Source organism: Hypanus sabinus, chromosome 12, assembly GCF_030144855.1.
Source record: "Hypanus sabinus isolate sHypSab1 chromosome 12, sHypSab1.hap1, whole genome shotgun sequence".
In the NCBI taxonomy this organism is placed as follows: domain Eukaryota; kingdom Metazoa; phylum Chordata; class Chondrichthyes; order Myliobatiformes; family Dasyatidae; genus Hypanus; species Hypanus sabinus.
This window is the reverse complement of record NC_082717.1, coordinates 104,901,001-104,928,733: the sequence shown is the minus strand read 5'-3', so window position 1 is coordinate 104,928,733 and position 27,733 is coordinate 104,901,001. Positions and strand designations below refer to the sequence as shown.

The following is a 27,733-nucleotide window of genomic DNA, read 5'->3' as shown; positions in this document are numbered from 1 at the left end:
CTTCAGCTCGCTGCTCCGTGAAGTTTACTAATCTCTGCAGCAAACTGGCTGTGGCTTGCAATTATCACAGTGTGTGCTCACTTTTGTTATCTTCAGTTCTGAATGCTATTTGTTTATTTTTATTGTTTGCACTTTTTTTCCACTGCACATTGGGTGTTAGGTCTTTTGTTTTAATGGGTTCCAGTGGGTTACTTTTGTAGTTGCCTGTAAGAAAACGAATCTCAAGATTGTATAAAGTATACATACTTTGATAATAATTGTACTTTGAACTTTGAAATGTTTTAACTTTGGTGAAAAAACGTCAAATCTTTGCACCTGTCCTTGTAGAGGATATACCAACATCACAATTGTGCTGCCTCAATGATGGCTAATTATGATGAAGGAGACATAGTTGTCAAAGCCTTTTTTGCGGGGTATATTTAGTTATTATCTTGAGTGTAAAGTGAATCAAGTTTGAAAAGGTTTTAAGTGTGACAATTTAGTGATCATATTTTATTAACCTTGAAGGGAAAAAAATCAAACTGCAGTAGGAACTAGTGAGTCAGATGGCACCTTTAGAGGATTGTGAACAAACAGCATTTTGGTTCAAAACTTTCATCTACCTAAAAATGCCTAACTTACCCGCTCTTCAGACTGAATTCCCAATGAAATAATTGGTCTCTAGTTCTGTGTCAAGTTCAGCCTACTTCGGGATTGAGAGGTGGATTTCCCAGCATACTGCTGGGCCCGGCATTGGACTGCATGTGGATCCCGGTGGAAGGCTGGATGTGACTTGCAAGTGTTCTGCGTGAATCCAAGATGTAATTGGGGGGCAACAGTTGAATGCTTGTGGTTCCCTTTATTGCAACCTGCGCCTACATGATTTGGTCCATGATGTTTGATAAGTTGACCTAGATCTGAAAACTGTTGCAGCTTTGCCATATTTGTAAGCAGTAAGTGCAGATCCAAAATGTTGGGAACCACAGGTAATTAGGTGGCATCATATTACGGAATAATGTTCGTCTTTACTGCAGGAATGCATGTTTAAATCACATGTAGTGCTGTTGGTGACAACTGTTGGTTATGCAGGCACAGGGCAGGTAAAATTGGCAATCTTGTAGTTAGGGATCCTGTTGAAAAGAGTGATCAGAGTATTATTGACTTTTTCATACAGATGCAATAGTTTGATCAAAAACCAGTCTGTTATGCCTAAACAAGGGAGGCTACGATGAGATGAGGGAGGAGATGGCTCACATAGTCTATATGATGAGGCAGTTGAGAAACAGTGGAAAACTTCCTGTGATATTTTTCCCTCACAGTGCTGAAAAAAAAAGTATATTCCATGTGAAAGCAAGGATGGGGAGCACCAGCCTTGGATAACTTCCTTGGAAAAGGAAGTTAAAGAAGGCATCAGACTAAAAGTTCATGCATGAAAAGTCGCCAAGAGTAGTGGGAAATTGGAAAATTGGAACAACTTTAAAAAACAACAAAGAACCACTGAACAAACAAAAAGGAAGATAGATTATGAAAGCAAGCTAGCACAAAATCTGAAAACAGATAGTATAAGTTCTTATAATTATGTAAAAGAGAAAGGCGTGGCTAAAATGAATGTAGGCCCCTTGAAAAAGGGGAAGGGCAAATTAATATTTGGTAATGTGGAAAAGGCTGAGGTCTCAAACAACTATTTTGCGTCTGTCTTCATGGTGCAGGACATATCTGATACTAAAGCGAGATGTTATAAATGTGATGGGAGTTGAGGACTTGATACGATTACTGCCACTAAAAAGGGTAGTGATGAACAAACTCATGGGCCTAAAGGAAGACGAGTCCCCCAGTCCTGATGCATCCCCAGGTATTGAAAGAAATGGTAGAAAAGATAGTGGATGCATTTATGGTAATTTACCAAAATTCTGTAAACTCTGGAAAGTCCTGGTGGATTGGAAGACAGTGAATGCCACATCACTTTTTTTAAAAAAAGACTGTAGGTAAAAAGTAGGTAACTGTGGGCCAGTAAGCTTAGTGTGTATGGTCAGGAATGTTTGTAGCTATCATTAAGGAAGAAATAGCAAGGCATCTGGATAGAAATCATTTCATCAGGCAGAGCATGGTTTCGTGAAGGGCAAGTCCTTTTTGAGGACTGGAGTTCTTTGAGGATATAATGAGTGCAGTGGATACAGTGGAACAGCTGGATTTTTTATACTTGAATTTCCAGAAGATGTTTAACAAGGTACCACATAAAAGACTTGGCCACATGATAAAGATGCATGGAGTTGGGATAATACATTCACATGGATAGAGGATTGGTTATCCAATAGAAGGCAGAGAGTTGGATAAATGGGTGATTTTCTGGTTGGCAATCAATGGAGAAGAGAATGCCGCAGGGGTCTGTGTTAGGCCCACTACTGCTCGCGATATTTATTATTGATTTGGAAGAGTGGATTGAGCGTAGCATATCTAAGCTTGGCACTAAATTGAATGGAAAAGCAAATTGCACAGAGGGTATGGAGAATCTATAAAGGGATATAGATAGGTTGTGAGTGGGTGAAGGACTAGCAGATGGAGTGCAACTTTGGGAAATGCAAGGTTATCTTTGGAAGGAAAACTAAAAGATCAGATTATTATTTAATTGGTTAAAGATTGCAGCATGCTACTGTGCAGAGGGACTTTGGAGTGCTTGTGCATGAATTTCAAAAGATTAGTTTGCCGGTGCAACAGGTTCACAAGAAAGCCATGGAATATTAGCCTTCATTGCTTGAGGGATTGAACTTAAGAGCGGGGAGGTTATGCTGTAACTGTACAGGGTACTAGTGAGGCTGCACCCCTTGAGTACTGTGTGCATTTCAAGTCTCCTTACTTGGCTTTGGAGGCAGTGAAATTCTTTCAGCACTTTGTATGTTGCTCCAGATTCTAACATCCCTTGGGTCTCTATCTTTAAAAGCCAACTTAGTATTTTTGGATGTATTATAATTAAGTAACTATGGCAATAAACAGTAATGAGATGGAATATTGAGTTCAGTTCTGGTCATCTCATCGTGGAAGCTGTATAGAGGGTGCAGAGGAGATTTACCATGATCCTGTCTGAATTAGAGAGCATGTCATATGATGTTAGGTTGAGAGAGCTCGGACTTTTCTCTTTGGAGTAAAGGAGGATGAGAGGTAACTTGTTAATGGTGTACAAGACATAGATTGAGTGGACAGCCAGAGACTTTTTCCCAGGGTGCATAATTTTAAGGTGATTAGAGGAAAGTATAGGGAAATGTTAGAGAAGTTTTTTTTTAATACAGAATGGTAGGTTGGTGCTGGTGGCAGATACATTAAGGAGATTTAAGAGATTCTTAAAAGGCACATAGATGATAGAGTAGGTTATAAGATTGGTGTAATGTTCTATCATGTCAGATGATCTGTTTCAATTATGTTGATTTAAAGGATAGATATTTGTTAATTCGAGAGCCCACAGATGTTTGAAGTAATACCATGGTACTACTTGCACCTTCTTGGGGCCACCCCAGCACTGCAGAGGACTCCCTTGCTCTGAAATGTTACGCAAGCTTCCATGCCTGGAGTGGGGAGACTCCTTCAGTGTTGGGGAGATGTTCTTTCAAGGAGATGCAAAAAATATGTGCACGGCCCTATTACAGATTGTGGCAATTCCAGGAGTTCCATACATATTTGGTTCTCTTGGTTCATGCAGGGCTTTTGGCTGAGGAAGTGTCTCCGTGATTTTGTGGGGCACACAATTGTCTTTATAAAGTCCGTGGCAGCTGTGGTGTGTTCATTCAGGTCCTCTGGTCAGTGAGAACATTCCCTTTCTGAATTCTGAACAGCATTCTGAATTGGAGATACATTGTTGCTGGGTTAAAATCCTAGAACACCTTACTCAGCAGTTACAGTCTTCGGTCAGTATAGATTGACAGCAACATCTCCTCCACAGTAACTATCAGCAGAGGTTCACCACAAGGATGTGTGCTTAGCCCCCTGCTCCACTTGCTTTATATTTGTGACTGTGTGGTTAAGTACAGCTCCAAAGAAGTATTTAAGTTTGCTGATGACACTACTGTTGCTGGCCAAGTCAAAATTGGTGACAGATTCACATTTGGGAGGGATTTTGAACATCAGCAAATCTAAAGAGCTTATTATGGACTACGGGAGGAAGAGGCTGAAGGTCCATGATGGTCCTCATTACACGATCAGAGGTGGAGAGGGTCAGTAGCTTTAAATTCCTTGGTCCTATCATATCAGAGGATCTGTCCTGGGGCCAGCAGATTAGTGCCATCACAAAGGAGCACAGCAGCACCTCTGCTTTCTTAGATGTTAGTGTAGGTTTGGCATATCCCCAAAAACTTTTGACAGACATGCATAGATACACGTTAGTGGTTGCATCATGGCCTGCTATGTAAACACCAATGCCCAATATCAGAAAAGTCTGAAGAAAGTGGTGTGTATAGCCCAGTCCATCATAGGCAAAGCCCTCCATTCATTAAGCACATTTATGTGGAGTCACATGAAAGCATGCCATGCTCTCTTCTCACTCCTACAAACAGACAGGAAGTCCAGAAGCTTTGAGTCCCACACCACCAAGTTCAGGAATAGTTACTATCCTTCAACTATGAGTCTCCTGAACCAGCGTAGATAGTTTCACTCACCATGACTCTGAGCTGATTCTACAGACTCAAGTTCTCTATAACTCATGTTGTCAGTATTATTATTTTTTTTAAATTTGCTCTATTTATCATCTTTTGTGCTTTGGTTGTTTGCAGTCTTTGTTTATGTATAAGCAAGAGATCCTGCAGATGCTGGAAATCCAGAGCAACACACACAAAATGCTGGAGCAATTTTGCAGGTCAGGCAACATCTACTAAAAAAAAAGAAGCAGTCAACATTTCTGGTGGAGATCCTTCATCAGGACTGGAAAGGAAGGGAAAGAAGCGTTGGATGTTTATGTACAGATTTTTGTAAATTCTATTGTAGTTCTTTATTTTTTTATGTAAATGCCTGCAAGAAAAAATATCTCATGGTAGTATATTGTAACATATACAGTATGTACTTTGATAATAAATATTATTTTGACCTTTGACTATGACCAACTGTCCTCCTCCTTGGTATTAAATGTTGCAGCTTTGGGAGGTGTTGCCAGAGCATTTGCAATGCATTTTGTGAATGGTATTTACTTTAGCCACTCTGTTATGGTAATAGTGAGATTTAATTTAAAGATGGTGGAAGTTCTGCCATTTTGTCCTGGTTGGAGTTGAGCTGCTTGAAGCTAAAGCTGCACTAAACCAGCTGGGTGCAAAGTATTCCATCATGTTCCTGAATTGTGCCTTGTAGATTAAAGGATGTCTTTAAGCTGACATGAGGTTAGTCACTCTTCACTGAACACCCAGCATCCATTCTGCTTTTGCAACCTCAGCTGGTCCAATTGAGCTTCTGTTCAGTGTTGTTGATAGTGTGGCATTCATCAGTGATAATATTTTTGAACATTGTGGTTGGATGATTAATCACCAATGTTATTTACTTATCAGCCCTTGCCACCGAGTTGCCAAGATCTTGCTGCACACAGACATGCATTGCATCTTTTGTTGAGGAGTTGTGAATGGAATTAAACATTGAAAGTTTTCACCAACTTGTGACCTTAAAATGGGAAGATAAATGAAGCAATTGTTTGATGGTCGGACAAGTCCTGAGGAACTCCTGCAATGGTTAACCTCCTGTAGCCACGGCCATCTTCCCTCATGTGAAGTTGGATTGATCTTTGGATTGTTTATTCCCTGAATGCTCATTGACTTCCAATTTTTCCACTGCTTCTTGATGTCATACTTGAAGTCAAGAACAGTTACTCTCGTCTCATCTCTGGATTTTGGTCAATGCTTGGGCCACCATTTTAATGCCTGAAATGAGTGGTCTTGTCAAAACATAAAATAAGCATCAGATTGTTGAGAAGTCACTTCCATCACTTGATTGAGAGTACTCTGACTGACTGGACAATAATTAGCCAGTTTGTCTATGTTGTGTTTATTGAGTACCTTGGCAATTTTTCATGTTGGTCTTTTAAATGTTTTTGAACAATTGGGCAGGAAGCATAGCTATTCTGCACCTGCACATTTGAACTGTAAATACTGTACTAACAAATGGAACTAGCTCCATGGAAATGGACCAGTTGGGCCGAAGGGTTTGTTTCTAAGTTACACAATTCTGAAAGTTTATACTATCAACCCTTTCAAAAAGGAACTTCATATAAAGATGGAAAGGAAATTTTTGTAGGATTGTGGCAGTGTGGCAGTTAGCACAATGCTATTACAGCTTAGAATTGGAGTTCAATTCCAGCACCGTTTGTACGAACTTACTGTGAGTGCTTGGGTTTCCTTCCACATTACAAAGACATGCTGGTTAGCAGGTTAACTGGTCATTGTAAATTATCCCCTGATTAGGCTAGGTTTAAATAGGTGGGTTGCTGGATGGAGTGACTCATTGGGCCAGAAGGGCCTGTTCCGTGCTGTATCTCTAAGTTACGTAGGGTCTGGTGCGTTAGACAAATTCTTGATCTTACTCGAAGCACTGTGTGGATGCTGTGTTACATTCTTCTGTGACACTGATTTTGTGATTTTTTTGATGAAATGTAAATGCACAATGCATGTAGTTTGTTCTGTGGTTTTGCTCACAGACGTAAACCGTGGGACAGATTGACATTATTGACTGATTGCAGAGCGTTAGCTGATAAATTGCCTTTGTCCCAATGAATTTATAACATCATTGGAAAAGTAGTGTGTTCTGGTGTAATATCACAAAAGATCTATGATCGTGCCTGTGGGCAGTTGCTCTTGCAGAGCAGAAACTGCAGAAGATGTTTAGGTGAGTTTACATCTGTGGAGAGAGGAACAGAGTTAACATTTAAATGTATATTAAACAAGAGTTTGTAAAGGTATTCTGAGTGATCTTTTGAATGTCAGGCAATTATAAAGACAGTCTCAAAAATACAGTGCCTGTTTAAAAAGTATTCACCGCCCTTGGGCGATTTCATGTTTTACTGTTTTGCAACATTGAATCACAATGGATTTAATTTGGCTTTTTTGACGTTGGTCAATAGAAAAGACTCTTTTGTGTCAAACTGAAAACAAATTTCTACAAATTGGTCTAAATTTTATACAATTATCAAACACAAAATAATCGATTGCATAATTATTTATCTCCTTCAAGTTAGTATTTAGTAGATGCACTGTTGGCAGCAGTTACAACCTTGAATCTGTATGGATATGTCTCACATGCCTCACACAAAATGCTGGTGGAACACAGCAGGCCAGGCAGCATCTATAAGGAGAAGCACTGTCGACATTTCGGGCCAAGACCCTTCGTCCTGGGGAAAGATGTATTTTCCAGCAAGACAATGACCCCAAGCATAAAGCCAAAGCTACATAAGAATAGCTTAAAAACAACAAAGTTAATGTTCTGGAGTGGCCAAGTCATTACAGGCAATAGTTATTTACAGGCAATAAAGCTACAGGCAATAGTTGTTGTTTGTGCAGTCTCTCCCATCTCAGCCTCAGAAGCTTGTCACTCCTCCAGAGCTGTCATGGATCACATTGTGGCCTCCCTCACTCGTACCCTTCTTGCACAGTCACTCAATTTTTGAGGGCAGTCTGCACTAGGCATATTTACAGCTGTGTTGTATTCTTCCCATTTCTTGATGATTGACTTAACTGCACTGCAAGGAATGTTCAGTGATTTGGAGGTTTTCTTGTATCCATCTCTTGACTTGTGCTTTTTGCGGAATTGTTGGGAGTGTTCTTTTGCCTTCATTGTGTAGCTTTTACCAGGATATGCAAGGCCAATTGAGAAAGTAAGGAGGCATGAGATCCAAGGGGACATTGCTTTGTGGATCCAGAACTGGCTTGCCCACAGAAGTCAAAGAGTGGTTGTGGACGGGTCATATTCTGCATGGAGGTCAGTGACCAGTGGTGTGCCTCAGGGATCTGTTCTGGAACCCTCACTCTTTGTGATTTTTATAAATGACCTGGATGAGGTAGTGGAGGGATGGGTTAGTAAGATTGCAGATGACACAAAGGTTTGGGGTGTTGTGGATAGTGTGGAGGGCTGTCAGAGGTTACAGCAGGACATTGATAGGATGCAAAACTGGGCTGTGAAGTGGCAGATGGAGTTCAACCCAGATAAGTGTGAGGTGGTTCATTTTGGTAGGTCAAATATGATGGCAGAATATAGTATTAATGGTAAGACTCTTGGCAATGTGGAGGATCAGAGGGATCTTGGGGTCCGAGTCCATAGGACGCTCAAAGCAGCTGCACAGGTTGACTCTGTGGTTAAGAAGGCATACGGTGCATTGGCCTTCATCAACCATGGGATTGAATTTAGGAGCCGAGAGGTAATGTTGCAGCTATGTAGGACCCTGGTTAGATGCCACTTGGAGTACTGTGCTCAGTTCTGGTCGCCTCACTACAGGAAGAATGTGGAAGCCATAGAAAGAGTGCAGAGGATGTTGCCTGGATTGGGGAGCATGCCTTATGAGAATAGGTTGAGTGAACTCGGCCTTTTCTCCTTGGAGAAGTGGAAGATGAGAGGTGAGCTGATAGAGGTGTACAGGATGACGAGAGGTATTGATTGTGTGGATAGTCAGAGGCTTTTTCCCAGGGCTGAAATGGTTGCCACAAGAGGACACAGGTCTAAGGTGCTGGGGAGTAGGTACAGAGGAGATGTTGGGGGTAAGTTTTTTACTCAGAGAGTGGTGAGTGCATGGAATGGGCTGCCAGCAATGGTGGTGGAGGTGGATACAATGAGGTCTTTTAAGAGACTTTTAGATAGGTACATGGAGCTTAGAAAAATGGAGGGCTATAGGTAAGCCTAGTAACTTCTAAGGTCGGGACATGTTCGGCACAACATTGTGGGCTGAAGGGCCTGTATTGTGCTGTAGGTTTTCTATGTTTTCTGTGAAACTGACTCACCAGCAGTTGGATCTTCCAGATACAGGTGTATTTTTACAACAATCAATTGAAGCACCTTGGTTGCACACAGCTTTCCAAAAACAGATCTCCATTTAATTATGTGAATTCTAAAACCAATTGGCTGCACCAGTGATGATTTGGTGTGTCATGTTAAAGGGGGGGGGGGGGTGAATACTTATGTAATCAATTATTTTGTGTTTTATAGTAATAATTTAAATCACTCTGTAGAAATCTGCTTTCACTTTGACATGAAAGAGTCTTTTCTGCGGTTCAGTGTCAAAAAAGCCTAATTACAGAAAGATATATATCTTCAAATGAACAAGATCTGAAATAAAACTTAAAATGCTAGAAACATTTAATAGGTCGGGTAGCATTTGATGGTGCTGGGCCTGCCAAGTAATTCTAGCATTTTCTGCTCTTGCCCATGAAATCCTTATAGTTTTGACAGTCAATAAGTTCTCAAAGTAATTCAGGGAGTAATTTTGAGTCAGTTGGTTTCCATTAGATGAAGTCTGTAATGTATTTTGATCAGCAATATGGCAGTCTACTATTTGTCTTAAAGTAAATGTGAAATGAAGAAAAATGCTGCTGCATAGACACTGGGAATCCTCTTCATTGGTCATTTAGTACAATAACTTTTCCATTTTTGCCCAGTTGTGCTGTCCAGTGATGAAGAGGAGGAAGGTGATGACAACGCCAGCACTGGAAGTAGCAGAATGGATAATGTCCATTCAATTAGTAGAACTACTGATGCCACAAATCTTTCTCCTGTGCTTTCCGCCAAGCCCTCGGAAGCAGTTTCAGAGGAGGCTCATGATGATAATGCAACTGAGCAGAGTTTGGAAAGCATTCGCACCGAGGTAGAATCTACAGTCATGTTGCCACGAAAAGCAAGGATGAAGGACAAGGTAATTTGGAATGCAGTTCTACTTAGCCACTTATGCTTTCTCTTTCTGATAAAGGCATTAAAGGGCTTTAACTATAAGGTAATTGTTGGTGGTTGTAGTTCTGAGGTCTTGAGTAATCAACTCTGATAAATGCAGAACAATCAATTGTGCCTTTTGGCTTGTTTGCGTTCAGTGTGGTGAAAGGGTTGTTGCACAAATTTTTCAAGCTCCCTAACAAAGCAATGCAGGTTCCTTTGCATGTCAGAAAGGAAATATCAGCTTTAATTTTATTGCAGATTTGCTAGAATGATACTAGAATTTTAAGGGTAAATTCATGAGGATTCTCTATGAAAGAGCCATGGAGGGGTGTTCTAACTGGTGTTTAATGCTTACAAATTAAAGGGTCAAGGAAGGGACACAGTTTCTTCTGCTATGTGAATAGAGAATAAGGTGATATGATGTTAACGTTCGAACTATGTTGTTGTGAGAGAAATGGGGAACTGTCTCGTCACACAAACTGTGATGCTGTTCCATTTAAAGGCTGTAAATACTGGAACAGGAACTTCCAAACTGTAGGTTTTTTTTTAAACTAAGCAATGCTGTTCTGAGATTTGGAGCAACAGGTGAGATGCAGGATCAGTCATAAGCAGTGGAGTAGGCTTTTGAGGCTACTGTCAGCTCATTCCATTTACCTTAATTCTGAAAGTACCTTAGCTTCAATGACAATTTCAGGCAATGCCTACCAGATACTTGCCATTCTTGGTTAAGAAGGACCCTACTGTTTTTCCTTTGAAATTCTTCTCCCAAACTTTCCCTTGCTAGATCGATGTCCCGTTCCTCAGATGGGGAAATACGTTGGCTGTAGTCTAATCTAGCCTTTCCCCTCATCATTTTATGTGCCTCAGTTGTGTCCCCTCTTAAAGCTCTCCACACTAAGGGAAATTGATCTGATCTATCCAGTCTCTTCTCAGGCTGAAATGCTTCATCCCTGGCATCAATGTGGTGACTCCCCTCTGTATCCTTTCTAGATAAAATTCCATCTTTCTTATCACGTAGTGACCAGAACTGCATGCGGTATTCAGCCGAGGCCTGAACGTTACAAGTCCATGCCAAGCCTTGTGGGACAGCACATGTCACAGTTATCCAATCACAAAAACAGTCCTGTACTATCTATCTCCTATTGCTAAGCTGATTGTGAATGCAGAGTAAAACACACAAAGTGCTGAAGGAACTAACAGACCAGGCAATATCTTCATCAGCATCTCGATCCAAAACATCAACTAATTAGCCCTGTCCATAGGTGTGACCTGTTGAATTCCTCCAACATTTTGTGTGTGTTGCTCCGGATTTCCAGCATCTGCAGAATCTCTTGTGTTTATTGTTACGTATTCAGGCAACAATAAATATATGAGTTCGGCAAGGGTTTCTTATAACAAACAACACGTTTATTAAACACCGAAAACAAACCCCCCAAAAGTAAACAAACACTACCGTAACCGGAAACAGCTGCTGAGCGGCAGCCCAAACAGTTCTTAAAGTGATATTCCAAAAACAGTTCTTAAAAGTGGTATTGCCAAAAGTTCGATATGCTCACAGTCCATTTAAAAGGAGAGACTTTATAGGACGATTTAGGTTCTCTTTCACGTCGCTTGGCTCCGATCCCCGACGTCGAACTTCCCACGAAGAATTTACGAAACAGAACGGCTTAAAGGCACTGACCTTTCCTTCTCCACTACCTTCAATCCTTTCTGGTAAACCCAGGGATTAACACGAAGATAGTCAACGAAATCCTTCCGAATAAGGATCAAACAAAGGTCGCCCCCGTTTCACCGTAGAAAGCGATTCTCCTCGATCTTTAACTTCCGAACTTCCAATCTTCACTCTCCACTAATTTCTCGAACTAGCAGAATCATAAAGAACCTGCTGGCAATGACCTCTTAAACTTTAGGCATTAAATAAAAACTTCATCCTTCAACTAAACTGCGTCATCACTTAAAACATGCAGTGGCATGAAGTCAACTTGGCAAATCCAGCCACGAACTGCCCCTCCTCACAGGGTGGGGTCTACCTTTTATAACCTGTAAAAAAAAACCTGTCACATGATCTCTACTGGCGGGAAAATGACGTCATTCCACCATCACTTCAAGACCAGTACAGCTTCAACCCCAGTCACATGACAAAGGCACCACTGTCATGTGTCACGAGTACATAACATTATGATTTTGGATCCAGCCTATTTCTCTATATTTTACAAGACCCAGTGCATGCACGCACTGAAGGGTGGTTGGGATGGAGAGGAAGAGAATGTAAAATACTTGAATGAGCTCCTGAGTTTAAAATTACACTCAAGTTGATCCTTAAAGGTTAAAAGTTTTTAAAAAATGAAGATATTGGGAATAAAATGCAGATGCTGGAAATAGATGTAAACAATAGTGGAAGCACTCAGCAGGCAGAGTAGCTTCTGTAGTGAGGGAAGCATCTGGTTAATGTGACGCTGTTACATTTCTGGGTGTTCTGGAATTTGGGGTTCAATTTCAGCGCCATCTGTAAGAAGTCTCTGTATGTCCTCCCACAGTCCAAACACATACCAGCATGGTTAATTGGTCACTGTTGAGTCTTCTCTGATTAAGGTTAGGGTTAATTGGGAATGTGGGGTTGCTGGGGCAGCTTGGCTCGAAAGGTCAGATGGACCTACTCTGCACTGAATCGCTAAATAAATGAACGAATAAATAATATAGAAATGAATTGAATTGACTTTATTTCTTACACCCTTCACATACATGAGTAAAAATCTTTACATTACGTCTCCATCTAAATGTACAATCATAGTAGTTTATAATAACTTATAATAGAACAGTCAATGTGATGTGGAGTTCACTCAAGTCAGCGTGTTCATCAGTCTGATGGCCTGGTGGGAGAAGCTGTCCCGGAGCCTGTTGGTCCTGGCTTTTAAGCTGCAATACCGCTTTCCGGATGGTAGCAGCTGGAATAGATTGTGGTTGGGGTGACTTGGGTCCCCAGTGTTCCAGCAGGCCCTTTTTACACAACTGTCCTTGTAAATGTCCTGAATCATGGAACTATAGATGCACTGGGCTGTCCGCACCATTCTCTGTTGAGTTCTGTGATTAAGGGAAGTACAGTTGCCATACTAGGCAGTGATGCAGCCAGCCAGGATGCTTTCAATTGTGCCCCTGTAGAAAGTTCTTAGGATTTGGGGGCTCATACCAAACTTCCTCAACCGTCTGAGGTAAAAGAGGCGCTGTTGAGCCTTTCTCACCACACAGCTGGTATGTACAGACCAAGTGAGGTCCTTGGTGATGTGATTACCGAGGTACATGAAGCTATTTATCCTCAACCCCAGCTCCATTGATGTCAGTAAGAGTTAGCCCATCTCCATTCCTCCTGTTATCATTTCAGGACAGGTTGACATTCAGGACGGGTACCCTTTGTCAGAATTCTAAAGGGTCTTCAACTTATACATTTAACTCTCTTGCTCATTCCACAGATGCTGGCATTTTCCACAAGTGCCAGTTAATTGCTAAGTTGAAATTCATGTGTGCACCAAGAATTATAGGAGGGGCAGTTGCCATAGGGGATTTTAACTTCCATGTAATTTGGGTGAATCAGGTTGGTCAGGGAAGTCATGAGGAGGACTTCATAGAATGCATCCGTGATGGCTTTCTTGAGCAGCAAGTTAGTGAACCCACAACAAGGGAAAATGCCTGCTTAGATCTAGTCCTGTGCAATGAGACAGGTAAGATTAATGATCTTGTAGTCAGGGATCCTCTTCAATCATAGTATGATTGAATTTCGTATACAGATGGAGGATGAAATAGTTAGATCTAAAACTGGTGTATTATGCTTGAACAAGGGAGACTACAACGGGATGAGGGAGAAGTTGGCTAATGTGGATTGGGAGCATAGGCTATTTGGTAGGACAGTTGAGGAACAGTGGAATACTTTCAAAGAGATTTTTTCACAGTGCTCAACAAAGGTATATTCCAGTCAATAATAAGGATAATAAGCGTGGGGAGAGCCAGCCTTGGATAACTAAGGAAATAAAAGATAGTATCAAATTAAAAGCTTGTGTACAAAGTTGCAAAGAGTAGTGGGAGACTGGAGGATTGGGAAAACTTTAAAAAGCAACAGAGAACAACTAAACAAGAAATAAGGAAAGGAAAGATAGAGTATGAAAGTAAATTAGCACAAAATATAAAAACAGCAAAAGTTTTTTTAAATATATAAAGCGGAAGAGGGTGGCTAAAGTCAGCATAGGTCCCTCAGAAGATGAGAAGGGAAAATTGATATTGGGTGATAAGGAAATGGCTGAGGCATTGAATGACTATTTTGTGTCGGTCTTCTTGGTGGAGGACACATCTAATATGCCAAAGAGGGGTGTTATGGACAAAATGGGAGGTGAGGACCTTGATAAAATCACTGTCACTGAGGAGATAGTGATGAGCAAACTAGAGGGCCTGAAGGTAGATAAGTCCCCTGGTCCTGATGGAATGCATCCCAGGGTGCTGGTGGAGGTTATAGTAGACGCGTTGGTAATCATTTATCAAAACTCTGTAGACTCTGGGCAGGTCCCAATGGATTGGGAGACAGCAAATGTCACACCACTTTTTAAAAAAGAATGTAGGCAAAAGACGGGCAACTATAGGCCAGTTAGCTTAACATCTGTAGTCGGGAAAATGCTTGAAGCTGTCATCAAGGAAGAAATAACGAAACATTTAGAAAGGAGTGGTTCCATTGGACAGATGCATCATGGATTCAGAAAGGGCGGGTCCTGTATGACAAACTTACTGGAGTTCGTTGAGAACATAATGGATAGAGGGGAACAGGTGGATGTCACGTACTTGGATTTCCAGAAGGCGTTCGATAAGGTGCCGCACAAGAGACTTATAAATAAGATACGGATGCATGGAGTCGGAGAAAGTTAATTGGCATGGATAGTGGATTGGTTAACCAATAGAAGGCAGAGAGTTGGTATAAATGGGTTATTCTCCAGTTGGCAGTCAATGGTGAGTGGGTTGGTGCTGGGCCTGCAGCTGTTTACCATTTCCATTGATGATTTGGAAGAGGGGACTGAGTGCAGCGAAACAAAATTTGCTGATGACACTAAACTGAGTGGAAAAGCAAATTGTACAGAGGATGTGGAGAGTCTGCAGAGGGATATAGATAGGTTAAGTGAGTGGGCAAGGTCTGGCAGATGGAATACAACGTTGGTAAACGTGAGATCATCCACTTTGGAAGGAATAATAAAAGAGCAGATTATTACTTAAATGGTGAAAGATTGCAGCATGCTGTTGTGCAGAGGGACTTGGGAGCGCTTGCGCATGAATTGCAAAAAGTTGGCTTGCAGGTACAACAGGTTATTAAGAAGGCAAATGGAATATTGGCCTTCATTGCTAGAGGAATTAAATTCAAGAGCAGGGAGGTCATGCTGCAACTATACAGGGTACTGGTGAGGCCGCACCTGGAGTACTGTGTGCAGTTCTGGTCTCTATACTTGAGGAAGGATATTCTGGCTTTGGAAGCAGAGCAGAGGAGGTTCACCATGTTGATTCTAGGGATGAAGAGATTGAGTTGCTTGGGACTATACTCTCTGGAGTTCAGAAGAATGAGAGGGAATCTTATAGAAATGTGCAAAATTTTGAAAGGGATAGATAAGATAGTAGGAAAGTTGTTTCCATTGGTAGGTGAGACTAGAACTAGGGGAAATGGCCTCAAGATTCAGGGAGAAGATTTAGGACGGAGATGAGGAGAAACTGTTTTTCCCAGAGAGTGGTGAATCTGTGGAATCCTCTGCCCAGGGAAGCAGTTGAGGCTTCTTCACTAAATATATTTAAGAAGCAGATAGGTTTTTACATAGTAAGGGAATTAAGGGTTATGGGGAAAAGGCACAAGATGGAGCGGAGTTTATGGACAAATCAGCCATGATCTTATTGAATGACGGGGCAGGCTCGATGAGCCATACGGCCTACTCCTGCTCCTATTTCTTATGTTCTTATGTTCACTGGGTTTTCTTACAATAATCCTGACCTCTGAGGTGAAGAACAGGAATGCTTTAATAATAAGCAACATACAATCTGGTGAAAGAACTCAGCGGATCTGTCAGCCTCTGTGGGAGGAAAAGAATTGTCAACGTTTGTTGTGGGGTTTGAACCTGAAACATTGGCAATGCCCCCCCCCCCCAACGGAGGCTGCTCGACCTGCTGTGTTCCTCCTCCTGATTGCTCACTGCTTCAGATTTCACCATTTGCAAACTCTTGCATCTGCTTTAATAATAACTTCCTTACATTGCTTTATTGTATTTCATGTGATCCAAAGTGTTTTTGCTGACTGAACCAGATTCAGGTTAAGATACTGAATAACATTTCTGACTGCAAAAAGTGTATGCATATGTATGTGTTTTTAATGCATTTAATTGCATCCTGTCTGCTCTGTTCAGTTTGGAAATCCCTACCATGAAACAGTCGGCAAGAAAAGAAAAATTGAGATTGCCCCGGCACAAACTGATGGTCTTAGTACGCAAGCGGAAAGCTGCTGTGAAAGTATTATTCTCAAGTGCCGAAGTATACGAATAGGAACGTTTCGCACAACAGTATTGGAACCTGTAATTGTGAGTGCAGTTGTTACAAATACGTATTATTTTAAAGCTTATTTTGTGTTGCAAGCTACATTTTGATTTTTTTCCCTAAAATTCCATTCCATAATTAGCGACCAGAAGGTGGGAAATATATTGGAAAGATTAATGGACTTGACATGAAGAAGGAAGCATCATTTTTGACATTGTGCAATATGAAAGTATTGAAAGGGGTTACATTTTCAAGCAAAAATGCTGGCACCAGAAAGATCTCTTATTTTCCCATAGAAAGTGAGCTACTGGTTTGTTTGCCTGTCAATCATTGTCCACCTCAGTACATTTGATTAAATTTAGCTACATATATATTGGTAGCCAGCTGGTGGTGGTGTGGCATCAGCACCGGACTCTGAGGCAAGTAGACCCAAGTTTGAATCTGGCTAGCAACTCAACCTTGTTTTTTTTTAAAAAAGTCAAGTAATACAGAAATGCTTCCCAATGCACCACAAGGTGTGAAAAGATACAACAGCAATAGCAACATGAATATTGGGCTGGGTGGTACTCACAAATGGACAGGCCACAGTATTTAGAAGCTGGTAGTCCCACTGAGGTATTGGCTGCAATGACAGAAATGATGTCTGAAGTAAAGGGTGTGAGACAAATCCATCTGAATTTAAAACTGATGCTTTGGCTTTCTGTTTCGTTTGAAGAAAAATAAATCTTCCAGTGTTTTTTTTTTATTTGAAATGTGATTTACATTGAGAATATATTGTGTGCTTTAGTTTTATTAACTTTTATCTGTCTTCGTGACATCTGAAGTTAGTGGACTGATAACACTTAAAACAGATTTTTCTTCTTTCAGTTCAGTCTAGACTTCATCAAGGTCAGTATGGGAGGTGAGTCAATTTCAATTCATAATTTCTAAGGTTAAGAATCTGGCCTCTATAACTGGATTTCAATATGTGTGTGAACATAGACCATGAGTGCCGTTAGAGTTCAAGTGAGGCAAAAAATGCTTAAAATGTGCTGCAAAAATGTTGGGTACTCTATTTTTTTGCTAAACTTTTCAATTGAGCAACATTGTCAGTAACATAAAGCTGCAGAGAAAATCTGCACCATTTTCACTCAGTCACCTCAGATACAAATGAAAATCTGACGTTTAGTATTCAGTAACTCAAGAGAATCTGCAGATGCTGGAAATCCAAAGCAACACATACAAAATGCTGGAGGAAGTGAGCAGGCCAGGCAGCAACTATGGAAAACAGTAAACAGTCAATGTTTTGAGCCGAGACCCTTCATGTGTCCTGATTTTCCAAATAGTTTGAGTTTTCCTCTTGTAAGAGTGGATGTAATGACGTCAGGCGATACCTGCATAATGGCCAATTGATTTATGGAAATTCACCCTTGTGGAATTTGCAAATAACTGCCCAATGGTTTATGATATTAAATAAAATTTATTCTCTCAATTTATATGGGTGGTGGAAAAGTAAATAAAGCGCACAATTTTTTTTTTCAACTTTCATTTCTCTTAAATGTCCTTAATGTGTCTGCCTGTGAATGGTGGAGTAGCGATACATCTCTGCCAAAGGAGGTGTAAGGTGCTCCTTCTCTCTGCTAGCCTGCAGGTCACCCTTGGGCAAGGTGTAGCACCTGCTTAGTCCCCACCCACCCCCCCATCCGATCAGAGTCACATAAAGTCATGGAGCAGGTTGTGGCTGGTTGTGTGAGCAGCTGGTTCATATCATGAGACCTGGTAAGGCGACCACAGACACCAGGCAGACAATCTGTGAAGAGTAGTGATAATGATTGGGTCACAGGTCTTCTCAGGAAACTGCCCTGAAGAAGGCCATGGCAGACCTCTTCTGTAGAAATAAGAACATTCATGATCATGGAAGGACCATGAGATATACGATATAGGAGCAAAAACAGGGCATTTGGCCCATTCAATCATGGCTGATCTCTTTTTCCCACTCCTCAGCCCCTCTCCCCAGCCTTTTCCCTGTAACCTTTGATGCTGTGTCCAATCAAGCTCTACCTTAAATACACCCAACAACCTGGCCTCCACTGCTGCCTGTGGTAATAAATTCCACAAATTCATCACCCTCTGGCTAAAGAAATTTCTCTGCAACTCTGTTTTGATCACCCACATAACGAACGAATGTATCTGTTGCTGTTACCACCCTGACAGCACATTCCATGCATCTACCACTGTGTTTTTTTAAAAAAACTGCCTGTGACATTCCACCCAGTACTTTCTTCCCAACACTTTAAAGTTATGCTCCCTTGTTTTTAGCCATTTCTGCCCTGGGGAATAAGTCTCTGGCTCTCTTTATGCCTCTTATCAAGTCACTAATCACCCTCCTCTCCCGAGAAAAGCCCCAGCTCACTCAGCCTCTCCTTGTGTTCCGTAAACCAGGTAAATATTTACACACTCTCCTAAAGTTTCCACGTCCTTTCTACAGAAACTTGATGGATTACTGCAGAAAAGTTTGTGAATAATATTTGTGTTCGAAATGGTTAACTACTGGAGCATCCTAGTAAAGTGATTCCACAACTGCATTTCTAATTTTGCTGTTCATAGTAATGGGATAGCACAGGCACTGAGACCTTTTTAAATAGAGACTTCAATCAGCATTCATATACAGTTTTACATAAAATACATTGCAAACGAGGATACTGCTATTTATCAGTTATCTAGTTACTGATATTAAATGTCATGAATGACAATAGAAGTTGATACCATTTCTGTCTGTCCTTTATAGTGCCTCACGAATCATCCCAGGACATTGTTTTAGAAGCTTCGGAATTCACTAAGTGTGAATGGTGCAATACTCGTGTATTACCAGTACTTTTTCTGCAATTAACACCAGCTGCCTGCCGCAAAATACGGTCGTCCCTCAATATGAGCAAAGAGAAGAGCTGGTTTGATTCTGAAGCAACCAGTAAGTGTGAAGCACTAAATTATGCTTGTTAAAATGGCATTCATGTACCAAGTTCAAGGAACTTGAATATAAAAATTATAGGGCTCATTAAATGCCTATTAGATTCCCTTTATGAAGATGCAATGCTAAATTGCAAATATTGCATTGTCCTTTGCTGTGTTTTGTAGGTTAGAAATTCATAAAAGCAGCTAGATGACTTTCTACCGCAATGTTCAAGCCTTTGCTGGCTACCTGCTGTAAATGAAGCACATTTACAAGGAGCATTGCCACTGGAAAGCAGCAGCTGTCCAGGCCATGCTCTCTTCTCACTACTGCCAGTGAGAACCTTGGGTCCGACACTACCAGGTTCAAGGACAGTTATTACCCTTCATCCATCAAACTCCTGAACCACGTGGGTAACTTTACTCACCCAAAGACTGAATTGATCATTGAATACGACCTATGGATGCACTTTCAAGGACTCAGCAACTCATGACCTCTCCCCCCATCTCTGCCCATTGTATTCTACTTTGAATGCCTGCAAAACAAGTGAATCTCAGGATAGCATATGGTGACATCCTTTAATAAGTTTACTTTGTACTGGGCCCAAGCATTCTTTTCAGGCAAAGCAATGATGTACTTGAACTGTTTTCAATGTAGCATACATATCCTCTCCCTCATCTGGAGTGAATGAAGTTTGACTGCTTTGCAGAGTACTGTTTAATCCTGAGCTTTCAGGCTCTTGGAATAGCTACAGCATGTCAGGAGACCATTCAGCCCATTGAGTCTTGCTCTAGCCTTTCCCACTTCATGTAGCCCTGCAAATTCTTTTCATTCAGTTTGATGCCCAGTTCCCTTTGCAACGATACAATTGAATCTGTCTCTGCCTCCACTGCTGCCCCATGGCAGCGCATTTTAAATGTTATTTTGCCAGTGGGCTTCGTCCTGTATATCCTGGCTCTTCACCTACCTATTGGAATAGGTTTCCTCTCTTGAATTCTGTTCATAACTTCCAGTAAATGCCCTCATAACCTGCCGTGTGCCTGGAGAACAACCCCAGCTACTCTATTCTATCTACATAATTGAAGTTCCCAAGTCCAGGAACCAATTCAGTAGATTTCTTCTGCTCCTTCTCTAAAGCATTTATCTTCCCCAAGGCCCAGAGTTGTTGGCAAACAAGTATTGTCTAAAAGTTGTTCATGATTTCTTTGTACTTATTCTCCGTGTCTTGATTGATGAAGCCAAGGATCCCATGTACATTTTTTAACTGCCACTTCAATTTTTCCTGGCACCTTTCAACAAACTTTGCTGTATGTACGTCTCTGTCCTTGTATCACTTTTTGAATTGTGCCCTTTGTTATATAGATTCTTCTCATTCTTTGTACTATAATGTAACAAAATCATTAAGTGTGAAATGCTTCATTCAAATAAGGACAATAAGCAAATCTGAATCTGACATATTTCATGCCATTTACCCATCTGGTTCACTAGCCTGCGTCTCATCTCCTGATTGTTCTCAAAGTTCATTTATGATCAGGTTTTATTTCACCTACAAATTGCGTCTGGCATGCACCCACACCCAAGCAGTGGTCCAGTGACCGTGTCACTGAGAACTTCAGAAAGCTTTTCACTGCTGCATTCTCTCTGTTACTAAGTCTATTTTCAATTCGTACCTGTTTTGAGTAATAGTCTAATAGTCTCCCCCCCCCCCCTCAGCATCAGCCCTGAAAGTTTAAATGTTTGGAAGAGCTCTGCAATGTACAGTTGTCCCTTGGTATCTGTGGGGGATTGGTTCCAGGACCCCCCGAGGATACCAAAATCCGCGGATGTTCAAGTCCCTTGTATAAAGTAGCATAGTATTTGCATATAACCTACGAACATCCTCCCGTATACTGTACTTTAAATCATCTCTAGATTACTTATAATACCTAATACAATGTAAATGCTATGTAATTAGTTGTTATACTGTATTGTTTAGGGAATAATGACAAGAAAAAGGTCTGTACATGTTCAGTACAGATGCAACCATCGTAGCTCTTCTGGGAACGCTGATGCTGCCTCGGCATCAGCCGATGCCGATTCTCCCATGATCTTTAAGTTCTTGAGGCTATAGCGCTTCACATAGCTAGCCAGCCATCACTTACTAACCTTAAACTCCTTCCTCCCGCTCTCAACACAAGTAGCAAACGAACGAGACGCGAGGCGAACAATGCTCAAATAACAAGTGCTGGAGAATATTTTCGATCTGAGGTTGGTTGAATCCATGGATGCGGAACCCGCGGATATGGAGGGCCGACTATACTTCATTTTAATTCCTTTAGCATCTTGCGGACCTGGATTTTAACCCTTTGTACATCTTGCCCTTCTAACACATTCCCTTGATTAATTTTTCTGCCCATCTAAAATTCCAATCGCATCTTCCTTTCTGAGAGTCCAGTGGCTTCTTTGTTCTCTGCAACTCTATGCTTCCATCACCTTTGTCCTTTCGATGCCACGTTCCCTCCATCCTTTCTGCAACATGACCACCTCTGTTCCATCCTGAATTAACCATCACCAGCTTATTCATTCTCTTACCATCTCCAGACTTGGCATTTCCACTGTTCAGCTGGTCAACTTCTGATTATTCATCCTACACAAAATTTCTAAACAGGGAGTGAATTCAAAAATCAGGGGTGCAAAGGGACTTGGCAGTCCTTGTGCAGGAATCCCTGAAGGTTGAGCCAGTAGTAAGGAAGGAAAATGCAATATTAGCATTTGAGATGACTAAAATATAAAATCAAGCATGTAATGCTGAGCCTTCATAAGGCATTGGTCAGACCACATCTGAGTATTGTGAGCAGTTTTGGCTCCTTATCTAAGAAAGGATGTGAGGGTCCAGAGGAGGAATAAACTTCTCGGGCTTCCAGCCAGCCAGGTTAAGGTATTGATTTTAACCAATGTTTCGATGGCAAACTCTGCCGCCTTCATCAGGGATGATGCCTGGACATGTCTAGTCTGGAGGTATTTATATCCCCTGTAGTCCATCCCTCCTGATTGTTTTGTCATCGAAACGTCAGTTAAAATCAATGCCCACACCCAGCTGGAAGCCCAAGAAGAGTTTATTCGCCATATACACTGGGAAAATGAGATCTCTTTTGTCCAGAGGAGGTTTACGATGATCCCAAGAATGAAAGGGTTATTGGCTCTGTGCCCATACCCACTGGAGTTTAGAAGAATGAGGGGTATCTGATTGAAACTAATCAAATATTCACAGGCTTAGGTCGAGTGGATGTGGAAGATTTTCCAATGGTGGTAGATCCTAGGGCAAGAGGGCACACCATCAGAATACAAGGAACTCTGTACAGAACAGAATTCCTTATATTCTGAGAAATTTAAGAGGAACTTCTTTCACAGGTGAGTGTTGACTCTGTGGAATTTATTGCCACTGGTGGCTGTGGAGGCCAAGTCATTAAGTATATTTAAAGCCGAGATTGACAGGTTCTTGATTAGCAATTTTAATAGTTATTTGGGGGAAAAAATAAAGATACATACTAAAATTATTTTGAATTCCATGGAGCATGTGGGGATCCTCTGATATCCAGGCAATCCTTCTTTCTTTCTTTCTTCTTTCTTTTTTTTTTCTTTTTTCTTTTTTTTAGACAGGGATGTAAGGGGGGAAGGGTTAAGGGGAGGGGGGAGGGCTTATATTAATTTTCATTACTCTATTATTCTATTCATTGTATACAATTCTCTTAAAAATTTAATTAAAAAATATATTTAAAAATCCTCGCTGATTTGTTTTGACACAGACAATGCATATCTCTGTGTGCTTTGATGTACACGTGGCATATATATCTTATCTTTCTGTTGTATTTTTCAGCTACTGATGAACGGTACATTGTTTTGATATTTGAGTCTCTTCTGGAACTTCGTGCAGCTGCTATTTTCGAAAGAATATTAACTGAAGTTGGCAAAAAGAACAATATATCAAACTTTTTTGTTTCCATACCATTTTTTGAAGCAAACAACAGGCTTCTTATGTTCACACAGAACCTAGAGGAACACAAGAGCAATCTATCACTCAAGGACAGCAGGGTAAGCATGTTGCTCTTCCAATGGATGCATGTTATAATGCAGAAACAATGTGAAGTGAAATGTGAACAGGATGTGGAGCTGGGCTGAGAAGTAGTAGATGAAGTTCAATCTGGAAAAGTGTGAAGTAATGCACTTTGAAAGGACTAACTTGAAGGCTGAATACAGGATTAATGGCAGTGTGGAGGAACCGGGGGATCTGGGAGTTCAAGTCCATAGATCCCTCAAAGTTGCTGTGAAAGTTGATGGGTTGGTTATGGTGTGCTGGCCTTCAGTCATCATGGAAATTGAGTTTAAAAGTCACAAGGTAATGTTGCAGCTCTAAAAAGCTCTGGTTGGACCACTCTTGGATAATTGTGTTGAGCTCTGGTTGCCTCATGACAGGAAGGAGGTGGAAGCATTAGCGAGGGTGAAGAGGAGATTTACCAGGATGTTACCTTGATTAGAGAATGTGTCTTGTGAGGAAAGGCTGAGCGAGCTAAGACCTTTCTCTTTGGAGTGAACGAGGATGAGAGGTGATTTGATGGAGATATACAAGTTGATAAGAGGTATAGATAGAGTAGATAGCCAGCACATATTCTTCCCAGGATAGTACTAGCTAATACCAGAAAACAACAGTGACTGGAGGAAGGTTGAGGAGAAGGTGAAGATTTTTTGCTTTTACACAGAGTGGTAGGTGCCTGGAATGCACTGCCAGGAATGCCTGCTGACATTGGTACATTAGGGACACTTAAAAACTCTTAGCCAGGCACATAGGTAAAGGAAAAATGGAGGTTTTGACCTATATAGGAGGGAAGGAGTAAATTGATCATGGAGTAGGATAAAATGTTAGCACAACATCACAGGCTGAAGTACTGTAGTACTCTTAAGTTGTATGTAACCTGGAGACAGAAATAGGCAATTCTGCCCCTCAAGCTGTTCAGGTATTCATTGCTATCCCTTCATTGCACCATAATGTCCAAAACTCCAGAATTTGTAGGATTCATCACCCTCTTGAAGGAGAAAGTTGGCCCTTAATCTCTAGTCTCATTTTCCTGAGGCCACAAAGTAATTCTGGAGTCCATAGCAAGGAGATCTGTTTTGTACCAACTGTGAGCTCTGTACGAATGTTAATCTTTTAGTAAGATCCCCTCTGATTCTTCTGAGTTCTAGAAAAATGTCTTTCCAGTCAGTCAGTTGATTTAGGAGAACACATGCTGCTCAAGAAAACATCCAAAGAAATTTTATTGCAATGCTTCAGTGGGAAGACTATCCTGTTAGGCTCTGATTTATGAACCACCTTTGAAGATATCATAGGGAAGATCCCTTAATCCTGGCCAGTATCTCTCCCCCAACTAATCATTTCACACTGTTGTTTATGACATGTCCTTGGCTGTAAAGGATTTGGGGGCTGTAGCAAATGCTACAAAAATTCAAGCACATGGGTCAAAACTGCCATATGAAGAATGGCAACTTCTAAAGCAACAGAATATCAATGTAGAAACAGGAAGAGGCACTTTAAGGAGGGGAGGGAAGGATTTTATGGGGACAGAAGAGAGAACTATGTGCTTCTATTTTTCTCAGTAGGTTTTTATTAGGAATGAGAAAATGAAGCAATCGTGTTTTGTCTTGGTCTCTTCACTTTTAAAGAGTTACTACATGATCCAGATACAAGGAGCAGCTCTTTGACTTCACCTGTTCATGAACTTTTTTCCCTTGCCTTTTGTACAGTTTTTTAAGGAAATCTCTTGGATCAGAGAACAATTTTATTGTGACAAATTAAATTTATTCCCTATTTCCTCAGTGGAACCCCTCTCCACATTTGACCTTGTCCAATTTAATATAAGCCTTGGTGCAAAGAAATCGACGTAAATCTAATGGCATAGAAGGTAAAATGGTACAGAAATTGCAACTTGGGTAACATAATGTTTAGATAATAGTATCTTCTCTTCTGTAAACTAGTGAATATATTAATAAGTTTGTGAACCCTTTGCAATTACCTGATTTTCTGTATTAATTACTCATAAAATGTGGTCTGATCTTCATCTAAGTCACAACAATAGACAAACACCATCTGCTTAAACTAATTACACACAAACAATTGTACTTCTCATGTTTTTATTAAACACATTGTTTAATTATTCACAGTCCAGGCTGGAAAAAGATGTGAGCCTTTGTATTTAAGGACTGATAGAATCTCCTTTAGCGACAATAACCTCCACCAAATGTTTCCTGTAGCTGCTGATCAGACTTGCGCAATGGTGACAAGCAACTTTAGACCATTCCTCCATACAAAACTGTTTCAGTTCATCAGTATTTCTGGGATACCATGCATGAACAGCCCTCTTCAGGTAATGGCCCAGCGTCTCAATTAGGTTAAGATCTGGACTCTGACTTGGCCATTCCAAAACCTGAATTTTCTTCTTTTTTAAACCATTCTGTTGTTGAATGACGTTGCGTCATCCAACTTATATTAAGCTTCAAGTGATGGTCTGCTGCCCGAACATTCTCCTGTAAAATGTTTTGATACGATTATGAATTCATTGTTCCCTAATGATTGCAAGCTGTCCAGGCCCTGAGGCAGCACAGCAGCCCAAACCATGATGCTCCTTTCACCATATTTCACAATTGGAATGAGGTTTTGGTGTTAGTGTGCAGTGTCCTTTTTCCTCCAAACATAGCAGTGTGCATTTCTGCCAGAAAGCTCAGCTTTTGTCTCATTTATCCACAGAACATTATCCCAGAAGTGTTTTGGAATATCTGTCGTCTTTTGAAAATTTGAGTTGTGCGACAGTGTTTTCTTTGGAGAGCAGTGGTTTCCTCCATAGTGTCCTTCCGTGAACACCATTCATGTTAAATGTTTTTTTTTATTGTGACCACATGAACAGGGACTTTAGCAAGTTCTGGAGATTACTGCAGATTTTTTGCTTTTATCTTGGGTTTCACCTCCTTCAGCATTACACATTGTGCTTTTGGTGTGATCTTTGCAGGATGCCCACTCCTTGGGAGAGTAACAACAGCACTGAATTTCCTCCATTTGTAGACAATTTTTCTTACTGTGGACTGATGAACACTCAGGTCTTTCGAAATCCTTTTGTCACCTTTTCCAACTTTATTCATCTCTGGAATTCTTCTTAGGTCCTCTGAAAGTTATTTTGATTGAGGCATGGTGCACATACATAGGTCTTTCTTGAGAAGAGCAGGCTCTGTGGATCTGTCAGTAATCTGACTTTGTGTCTTTTTTATAGGGCAGGGCACCTGTACAACCCTCACCTCCTGTCTCATCTCATTGATTGGAACACCTAACTCCAAATAGCTTCTGTAGAAGGCAATACCCCAAAGGTTTACATAGTTTTTTTTAACCTAGACTGAATGTTTAAATAGTGGTTCTTAGTATTGACCAGGAGTACCATTGTTTAAGTGTTATTTGTTTAAGCAGATTGTGTTTGTCTATTATTGAGACTCAGATGAAGATCAGACAACATTTTGAGTGATTAATGCAGAAAACCAGGTAATTGTAAAGAGTTCACAAACTTTTTCTTGCAGCTGTATGCTGGATGAGCCAGCAGATTTAATATTAACTCAACTAGATTCAATATTAAATGGCTTTAAATAATTATTAATTTTGAACTAACTGATATTTTTAATCTGCATTTCTAGAAAAGAAATATATCAGGCTCCGCTAAGACTTCCATGTTGACTTCTCCATATTGGTTGATCTCTAGTAAATTTGAGCTCTGGATCTCATGCAGTGGAGAGGTATAGGAGATCATAATTCTGCCTGAAATACTGATTAGAATAGACTTCACTACTTATTGCTGGATCATGACCGATAATATCTGGTACTGTGAAATGAGCAGAAAATACTGAAAGCACTCAACAGGTCAGGCAGCATCTGTGGAGAGAAAAGCAAAATTAATGTCTGAGCTGAGGCCTGAGTGATGATTTGTTTTCTTGCTCTATGGATGCTGCCCGAAGTGTTTCAGATTTCCAGATTTATACTATATGGGAGTTGTCTATATGGAGTGCCTCAAGTGAATAAATAAGTTTATTTTCCTCCCTTCCCTTTGCTCTTCATTCTCTGCATAATCTGTTTTAATTTTAACTTTCTAGGCTTCCCCCAAATATTGTTTGCGGAATACCATCCACTCAACGGACGACGGTTTGGAATCATCCCATTCTTCTTTTACGGGTCCTATTGAAAAGTAAGTGTTTGAGTTAAAACAGAAATTGCAGGAACAAGTGTTCGTTTTCAAACAAGTTGTTGTATGCAAAAGTTTCAAAGCCTTTTGGAAAGGTCAGTGTTTATTTTTAATAAAATAAATTGACCGACTTTGAATTGTAGGTGCTGATAAGCTAGTG

General features: G+C 40.7%; 1 protein-coding gene across 8 annotated transcripts in view; it reads left to right on the top strand.

Annotated features, from left to right (window-relative positions):
- senp6a (SUMO specific peptidase 6a) overlaps positions 1 to 27,733 on the top strand; it is a 155,995-nt gene that overhangs the window by 79,372 nt on the left and 48,890 nt on the right. For 7 of the 8 annotated variants that reach the window (XM_059986613.1, XM_059986619.1, XM_059986614.1 and 4 more), the window contains 7 exons: positions 9,582 to 9,835; positions 16,269 to 16,439; positions 17,263 to 17,296; positions 19,163 to 19,342; positions 23,181 to 23,395; positions 27,032 to 27,130; positions 27,485 to 27,576. In XM_059986613.1, the coding sequence (XP_059842596.1) occupies positions 9,582 to 9,835; positions 16,269 to 16,439; positions 17,263 to 17,296; positions 19,163 to 19,342; positions 23,181 to 23,395; positions 27,032 to 27,130; positions 27,485 to 27,576 (1,045 nt within the window). The remainder of the gene's footprint in view (positions 1 to 9,581; positions 9,836 to 16,268; positions 16,440 to 17,262; positions 17,297 to 19,162; positions 19,343 to 23,180; positions 23,396 to 27,031; positions 27,131 to 27,484; positions 27,577 to 27,733) is intronic. The other variant, XM_059986616.1, reaches the window with a different exon arrangement.